An 8,644-nucleotide genomic window follows, 5' to 3' on the forward strand; every position below is an offset into this window, starting at 1 on the left:
GCTGCGCAACAACAGCACATCAAAATATAAGCGTTCTGAATATGAAACACATGGCTAGATGTCATGATAAAAAAAGTCGCATATTAAGCCAGTATTTCACAATTCACCTTTGTAGCCTCTGAAAGTACAAGGACTACGAATCCTCTCCAGCAATTCTGTCCAAAGTCGTGACTCATCTACCCATATTTCTTCTATTTATCATCATCGTCATCATCGTCAATCCTTTCCGTGTGCAAGACCTATATTTTGATAATGATCTCCCATGACGCCCAGAACATATACCAACATTTTGGAGAACCTCGGCAATTTCGTACTGTGTGACCAACTCTCTGGCAGTCATCGCACCACATGAGGCCTCTTGTGTGCTCATGAGCTGTGAAGGTCTCAACCCATAGAATTTGCAGAGAAAGTCTGTTTGTGTGTTGAAAAGTCAGTACGACAATGCGTACTTTTGTAAACATTCGTCTTCTGCCATGAAATGCCGAATCTGCCCGGACTTCGTAGATAGGGTCCCCGCGTCCTTGACATCGAGCACGTGATAGCCATTCCAGTGGGAAAGTACATTAGCTAGTAAAGGGGCTAAACTGTTCCAATCCGGTGGTCTAGTGTTACTACCAGCACCAGCTAGTTTGTCACAAAGACTGCCATGTGCTTCTTTCTTTGCCCCTGTTTGAATTTTTCAAAATCAAAAAAGTAAATGTGCGTGAAAATGAACGCTCGCATGCACGATTTCAAGCCTCGAAAGCATTGAACCTGCTCAAGAGCTGGACGATAAAGCAACGCTTTCTCTTCCAGTCACCAAACCTCTTCGAGCCACTGCCCCACATTGGTATGCGAGAGCAAGAAAAGTCTATCTGATATGGAGAACCTGGTCACACCGAATATTACAAAGGTTTGAAAAAAAAAAACAATAATGAAATGGGCCCACACTGCTACCCAGCGTATTCAGACGCCATGTATTAATTGCAGCAACTTGCCTACTCGAGTAAAGTGAGTCTGCAGCTGCAACACTAGCAGCTCAACACATCATGTATCATACCCACATTTATCGAATGGAACGAACTTCCCAGTTCCATCTCTTCTGTTGTAAACAATAATAGTTTCGAAGATGCAGTGATTCTGTTTTAGTTATTTATTTATAATACCCTCAGAGCCATGTGGCATTGGAGTGGGGATGGGCGGTTATAACATGACAATAGACAATAGCTTTTACAAAACATGCATAAAGTAACAGATACTACAAAGAAGAAAATGAAACTGAGGACACAGCTTCACAAAGTGCATAAACAACAGAGCGTATGTGCATCAATGCATGTATACAAATGATATGGCGTCACTGAAGGCGGGCATGCTGTCGATGTTCGCAATGTCGCGTGGGAGCTGGTTCCATTCGGGAGTGGTACGGATCCAGGAAGAATAGAAGAACTACTTGGTGTTACTAGTAGTGTTTACATAGACTTGAGACGTTTACTACTAATTCACATTACACAGTCATAAATATCGTAGAAATTGAATTTAAACTACGCCGCAAAAAGCGACAGCGCGCAATGGCGGTGAGAGCAGTACCAGCCTGTGATCTGCCTCGGACCTCCCGCTGACGCTACAGGGGCCATGCTCGCTGGTTGGTCCACAGGAGTGTAATCTGCTATTCATCTGTCGTCTAGTGCTCGGCTGTTTGATGTTCTGAAAAAGTATTGCTCCTGGCTCGGTCATTATTCGGTCACTCCTTCTGTCCCCAGTTTTCTGGAGGAACCGGCAAAACTGGTTTACGGCGGCCAAGGGGCGGGGCACTGACCCCCACTGACCAGGAAATCAGAGCGAGTTGCCCCTGTCAGGTCATCGGTGACGTGTCATCATACCTTCTCGTTGTACCCGAAGTGGCGTGTTGAGGGTGAACACGCGGGGCCATGTTTATGTAAGTTTTTTTGCTGGGAAAGAAATGGCACACATCAAAACCTTTCGCGCTATTCGGTAAAATAACACACAGAGTTTCGTCAGACGTCTTAATCTGACATTTTTTGGATGGCCCTTTGTACTCCTTTAAAGTAATGAGGTGTTGCGCAGCGAGCCTTTCATTGTTTCCTCTTAAAACCCAGCTGTTTATGACGAAGCCTTTCGGGTCACGTGACGGGTTATACTTGCTATAAATGCCCGAAGATTTCGATGAACCAGCACACGCTACATCAAGCATTCGTCACCATCCAAGATGGCCTGCAAGTTTGCTGTTGTCGCTCTTTGCCTTTTCGTTGTCGGCAATGTCGACGCTGCTCCCAACGATGCATGGAGTGTAAGTATATTCGAAACCGCACAAATTTCGCTTCTCTCACCGTGTCCCTCCCCGAACCATTCTGGACGTTTACGCTTTGTCAAATATCACGATAGTGTGCTTCCAAGTGCACCTTATATCACCTTTGTGCTGACTCTTTAGTAAGCCTCTCCCTCGCGCTACATTACACAATGTCCCGCACTCTTTTACACACCGAATAACGCTTCTGATGTTCTAACATGCCCCAAAATAACGGCGGCGGATATTCGTGTTGACATAGTGTCGCACTACTAGATTCGGTGAACAGGGTAATCTATATCTTTGGTCCATTATTAAACTAGTCTACATCTACCTGTGATAACTTAAGTGTGTCCAAGCTTCTGCACGAAAGTAATAATAATTGTGGGTTTACGTCGCGAGACAACTGGGTCTGCACGAAGGTATACGTAACGAACTGCGCATAAAACTTCGTTCCTTTAATAGTACATGCGTTTGTTCCATGCTACCAACCTTCGCGAACCGCACTCTCCGAGTCTCTTAGTCAGCTGGACTCTCGCCCCTTCTCCCTTTCGAAATTGCTTGGTCCCTGGGCCCATCCAGCCCAGGAACGATATGCGCTCAAAGCTCTTTTGACATTTCTGGGCACCATCGGACTTCGATCGTTATTGTGAAGGGGCTCATTATTTCATTCCCCACATCCCCACCAGCAATGTGGTAGAGTATCGCCTCTGGCGATGAACCTCCCAACTCTCCAGCTCAAAATAAAGTTGTTGTTGTTCCATGCTGGGTACTCAATAATCATAGGTATGCCAGCAGTCAGAGCTGTTTGGCTCAATTGCCGCCACCAGCACTCCCTCGTTTTTGGTCAACTGCCATCCTTTAGGGCACGTGATGAACGTTTCCTGGGGCACTTACGGCACAGCTCGGAGGCCGATCAGATCACACAAACCGATGTCAGCTATGGTGCTACTGTTGAGAGGATCATCGCAAATTCGAAGATATGGTTTGGCCGCGCTTTAATCCACGTGCTCACTGGGAAAATTGAAACCCCTAACAATCACTTGTCCTACAACTGCTACGTCATCATCAATATTGTATACTTGTCCTCTATCATTATGTGCGATGATAGCGAAGCCTATCTGCATCAGGATAAGTGTACTGCAAAGATGTAATTTAAATTGAAAGACAATTGCTGTAACTGTTTGTTTCAGGTACTTTCGGGAGGAAAGGAGTTTTTCCTGGTGAGCAGAAGTTATGTAAAGACCCCCGGCACTAATGAATGTGCCTACATGAAAGAAGGGTCTGTGGACGCTGACAAGCATGAGTTGACAACTAAAATGGGATATCGTGATGGAAGTACAAAGCAATTGTAAGTTTGACATTAATTGATTATTTGGCAACTGTACTGCAATGTAACTGAACAATGTCACATTCACAGCGTAGGACCAGCCACTTACACTATAACAGTCAATGCGGACGCAAGCGGTACCTACAATGAAGTCGTCGTTCAAGGGGACCAGGGTAAGTAAACTTGCACATAGACTAGTCAGTTCCAATAATCTGCAATAAAAACGCGTCTATGCAGCCTTTTTAGTTAATTATCGCGAGTATCGCGTATCACGTTGCACGAACGTGCCCACAACACAGTTCTAAAAGGTTCACTTACAGGTGATATGAGCGTCCTGTGTGACTCATCGCAGGTACTATAGATTCAGCGATATTCACTGAAAGCCATAGAAACGGCCTCACATTAGTGAGGCCAAAATCTCCAGTTTATGTTTTCCTTAAAACCAACCAATCAACCAACCAACCAGCCATAGAAACGAGCTCCTGTTTTGTAAGAGATTTCCCTGTGCATACCTAAAGCTTCTTGAAATGTAAAGTGCCTTGTGAAACATGTAATTTGCTAATATGCTCTCTCTGGCAACGATGCTACGTTGTCCCGTCAGCGTTGTACAAAACTGCCTCCTATTCAGTTCCGAAAAAAAATGCTTCCAACAAACTAATCAGTTATTGTCAAAGCTTTATATGTGGACTGTTCTCTATAGTTGGTTTGCGCAATAGTGTACTCAGGCGCAATTTTCGTTTTTTTTTCGGCTTTTTTTTTCTTCACAGCGCCAGCTGGTATCACGTACAATCTGGTGTACTCAGATGGCAATGGCTGCAATATTTTGAAAGGAAAAGGAGGAATGCTGGATGGCAGTGAGTATTAAATTGGTGAACAATCTCTATCATTAGCCACGCACGATTTTGCCTCCGAAATCTGAGCGCCAACAGTCCGCCGTAAAGCGAAGCCTGGGTAAATCATTCCGAGTCTAACTAAGGCAAACGGTAAACTCGACCTGCCATGGGTCATGTGTAGAAACATTGCGCTGGAAGCAGCAGCAGCAGCGGCGTCACGCTGTGCCGCTTGGCTCCGCGCTGTGCTTCTAAGCGCCGACACTTATGTCCAACTCAGTCTTCAACGATCAGTCTTCGGCAGTAACGGCAGCGTGCTTTGCACTGCGATGGTCAGCTTCACTCGTGGTCGAGACCAATGACGACTAGACGATGGCGACGCCGCGTCGTGGGATCCGACGCTGCCGCTCTTCGCCTGTCTGTCATCGCACGTCTTCCGACGGAATATGGGTGAGAGCAATGGCGGCACGCTTTGGCGAACAGACGATGAAATCCGTTTGATGTTTTCTTTCCTTTTTTACTTACTTTTAGTTAAGGATAGAACTGGCAAAAAACTGATTAAGAGCTGCCAAAAGTGTCGCTTCTAGTTCATCATTTTGTACCCGTACCTTCCGTGTACAGTTCCAGATTTTCCGCTTTGTAACCCCTTTTTAGATATAAGTGCCGGGACACACGGGAGTCAATGGTTGTGTTGTTTATAATGAGACGTGTTTTGCTGCTGTGTAAATGTTCTGGTGTAAAACATAAAACATGTAGTTTTTGAGAGTACAGACAGTGTGATTGGAGATAAAGGTAGACAGACATTATCGCCTCACGTACTCTTAACGCTGCTTGTTCTCAGTTGACAGGGATGAAAGATGTAAACTAATACGTATCTTGCATTTTTAGAATGCGAACTGTGGGCGCCAGCAGAAAAGGTAGCAGATGCCCAGGGAACGAGCTGCAGTCAGCAATTCCAAAACAGTTGTGGTGCAGCCGTAGAGACACCCTACAAGAGCGGCTGCACAATCCCACAGACTGCATAGTACGGAGCACAATAAACGTCTTCCCGAGCATCCTCACTGTCAATCGTGTTTTAATTGAATACGACGACACAATGACAAAGAAATCAATTAAAAAAACACGAACCCATCTTCAGTTATAACACATGGTTGTAGCAGTCAGTTGTAACACACCGGCTTGGCGTTCCTCTGGACCTGGTTCGGTCATCATCGAGTTTCTGGATGTCGCATGTCGCTAAGCTGCGGCAGTGCGTCAGAACGTAGAATCCGCTCCAACTGTCGGTCTTCGCTCGAGCGTTTGTGTGCAATGCGACAATGGCTTCGCGCATTGGATATTTCCTGCAAGTGTTGCCTTGTGGGAGGATACCTATCAACAATATTCACATAGTTTTTGCTACCTTCGTCGGGAACTCGCAGTACGAAAGGACACGGCGTGGAAATCTCTTTCATGGCCTCTCCAATGGGGGTCTTCACATGGTGCACCTTTTTGTCCGTCAGCTTGTGTGGCGAGTCTTGTTTTCTCCGCGATGAGACTCATCCGTTCCTGAGACAGTGTGTATTTCTACTTTTTTAAAGGATGAGTTACCTGGGAAAGTTGTATTCACAGTGTGCGACACACCACTCTACATATGGGGGTTCTCGAGGAAGTTGCTGACACTATGCACTTCCTCGCCAGCGTTTTTCGTATGAGTTCATCTTCCAGGCCTCGCGTCGGTCCCTGTATTGGGCTGTTGTTGACTCTCTTTCCCCCCTCCTTTCTACCGGCAGCTTTTCGGCTCGGGTCCCGGGCAGGATGAGCTCCTGCGAGTAGGAAGGTGCCTGCAGAAGAATTTTTTTCCACGTCCACACAGGCACTCTACCTGTGGGACGTACTTATATTTTGTTAGGTTTGGACTCGTCGTATTATAAACCGCAATGTTCCTCAAGTCGGCTCCTGGCCTGTCTTCGGGAGGTACGTGACGTCATTGTATAGGTTTCTCCCCTCCCGAACAGGTACGGAGGACCCCCATCTGGCTCAAAGTACTTGACCTGAGAGGTCGATCGGACAACCGGCCTGACTCGGCGTGAAATCAAACTACAAATCTATACACTTTGTGGCGCACACACGCCGATACGCGAGTGCAAAAACCTCATTCAGGTGCGCTCAATGCAGGAGAAACAAAGAGCGTCACAGAGTGTCGAAGAGGTCTGTCGAGATGCGGAATTGCACAAGGGCGCGCATGGCAGTTATGAGCTGATTTCCAGGCCAACACCCAAAAAATTTTTCGGTGGAATATGGACGCGCCCGCGATGACACAAGGATGCAACAGTGTGCACTGTACATCGGATAGCTTTGGAGTGCTTACAGTATTCCAAAATAATTTTCAGTTTGTTGTTAGTAAATGAGGCAACGGTACAGAGTAAAAGGCCTATTTAACTTCCTTAATGACGTTTTTCTACAAGCTAGCGGTTTCGTCAAAGTCCTGCCAGTGCTTTGTCAGATATTCTGACATCACTAGTGAAAATGGATCTGAGAGGCCTCTCAGGTCTAATATGTTATGGGCCTGAGAGGACCTCTCAGCCTGAGAGGTCCTCTCAGGCTGGTGGACCTCTCAGGTTGAGAGGACCTCTCAGAATGACAGGACCTCTCAGAAGCTAATGCCCAGATCTGACATCGGAACATCAATGTTCAATTTCGCCGTCTACGCTGCACCTGTCGTCGGAGTGGTATAATCATACAATGCTATGATACACCAGACATAGATACAGACAAGTACATGCCACAAAACTCCACATATATTGAGTTCCTTCGATTGTACAGATACACTCAAGGCATGCACACTGCTATCTGATTATGTAACAGTTATTTCAAATGTCTTACAGAATTGTGAATATCTAATATTTGTTGAAGGATCGCTCGCAAGAAACTACACGAAACGGTAAATTGCACCAACAGAAACTAGATTTAGCACTTACATGTCTACGAAAGCGTACGAGTCATCATCAACACATACTGTCGTATTCCACAAAGCGTGAACTCATGGGACACATATTCACAATGTCCGTACAGCGGCGATGAAAAATATTCTTGAGGAACTCTGCTTCTCGGTGATCAAGTTCATCTGTTTTACGTATACTTCGGGACTTGCGATGCACCGTCTAGTTTCCCTTGCTTGCGTAAGCCACCAACTAACTGGAGAGATTGGGTTCTCACCACCTTGTGTAGTCACCACCTGTCACTTCGTACGAGATTCATCTGTAAGAAATACAACTTCAAAATGTCAGTGTAAGTCAGTGTGTAGGCATCGAAATATATAACACACCGTTTGGCACCCAGCGCCGTTGGTAACGTTACGTGGTTGGTAATCTTCCTATCGGCGCTCATAATGCGTGTCTGCGAACAGTAGTAAAAGCCTAAAGTGAAGAGGAATGGCTGTCAATCACAAAAGCATATTTGAGACGTCGTCTACATACCTCAAAAACAGTTACAATCCCGAAGACAAAACGCAAATTACTTGAGATCCGCGGCCGACGTCCTCACACTTCAACGTTTCAAAACAGACTGATTCAACCGCTGGCGACTGGCCGAAATGCTTCCACTTACGTGCAGTGAAATAATGCACGAATTGCAAGAACAATAGCTTCAATGGGGGAAGGCAATACAAGGTTATCACGGCACGTGTTCCTTGAAGGAATAATGCACAAACACGTGAAGTCTTGCGATGTATTTTCCAAAGCGGACGAGGTATCATGTTCTGCGGCGCGGAAAACACGTAGCAACTTGCTCTGGGAGGTGTTGCACGACGCACTGTCGCAAAGCTGTCTGAGAGGTCCCCCCCAACCTCTCAGGGCTACATGAATGATTATACAACGTCTTCCAGGTTTTCTCTAAGAGGTCCTCTCAGACCCCTCTGTGCTGCCTGAAAGGTCCTACCAGACCTTTCAAGATTTCTTGAAAGGACCTCTCAGACCCTTCAGAAGTGCTAAAGGGTCCTACCAGACCTTGCAAGATTTCTTAAAAGGTCCTCTCAGACCCCTCAGAATTTCGTAGAAGGTCCTCTCAGACCTCTTAGGACTGCTTGAGAGGTCCTCTCAGACCTCTTAAAAAATCCTGAGAGGCCTCTCAGATACATTTTCACTAGGGATTTATTCAGAGCTGTGCGATGGAGAAGGTCTGTCAGGACCATATGATTCATATTGCGCTAAATTAACCGGTGAT

The 8,644-nt window shown here is 46.0% G+C and overlaps 1 protein-coding gene and 1 long non-coding RNA gene across 2 annotated transcripts; one reads left to right on the forward strand and one right to left on the reverse strand.

The window, feature by feature from the left end:
- The first annotated feature begins 2,164 nt into the window (after window positions 1–2,164).
- On the forward strand, window positions 2,165–5,501 carry LOC135366211 (uncharacterized). Its single transcript, XM_064598881.1, has 5 exons — window positions 2,165–2,287; window positions 3,478–3,635; window positions 3,705–3,787; window positions 4,382–4,468; window positions 5,333–5,501. Exons 1-5 carry the CDS (start codon window positions 2,207–2,209, stop codon window positions 5,467–5,469), a joined length of 546 nt encoding a protein of 181 aa, XP_064454951.1. The 5' UTR covers window positions 2,165–2,206; the 3' UTR covers window positions 5,470–5,501.
- A 2,150-nt stretch (window positions 5,502–7,651) lies between these two features.
- LOC135366212 (uncharacterized) lies at window positions 7,652–7,984 on the reverse strand. The gene is made up of 3 exons (XR_010414112.1): window positions 7,900–7,984; window positions 7,749–7,839; window positions 7,652–7,681 (listed from the first exon to the last, which is right to left on the reverse strand). It is a non-coding gene; the product is annotated as an uncharacterized LOC135366212 (long non-coding RNA).
- Window positions 7,985–8,644: the final 660 nt, after the last annotated feature.

The sequence above is a fragment of the Ornithodoros turicata genome, chromosome 8, assembly GCF_037126465.1.
Source record: "Ornithodoros turicata isolate Travis chromosome 8, ASM3712646v1, whole genome shotgun sequence".
In the NCBI taxonomy this organism is placed as follows: Eukaryota; Metazoa; Arthropoda; class Arachnida; order Ixodida; family Argasidae; genus Ornithodoros; species Ornithodoros turicata.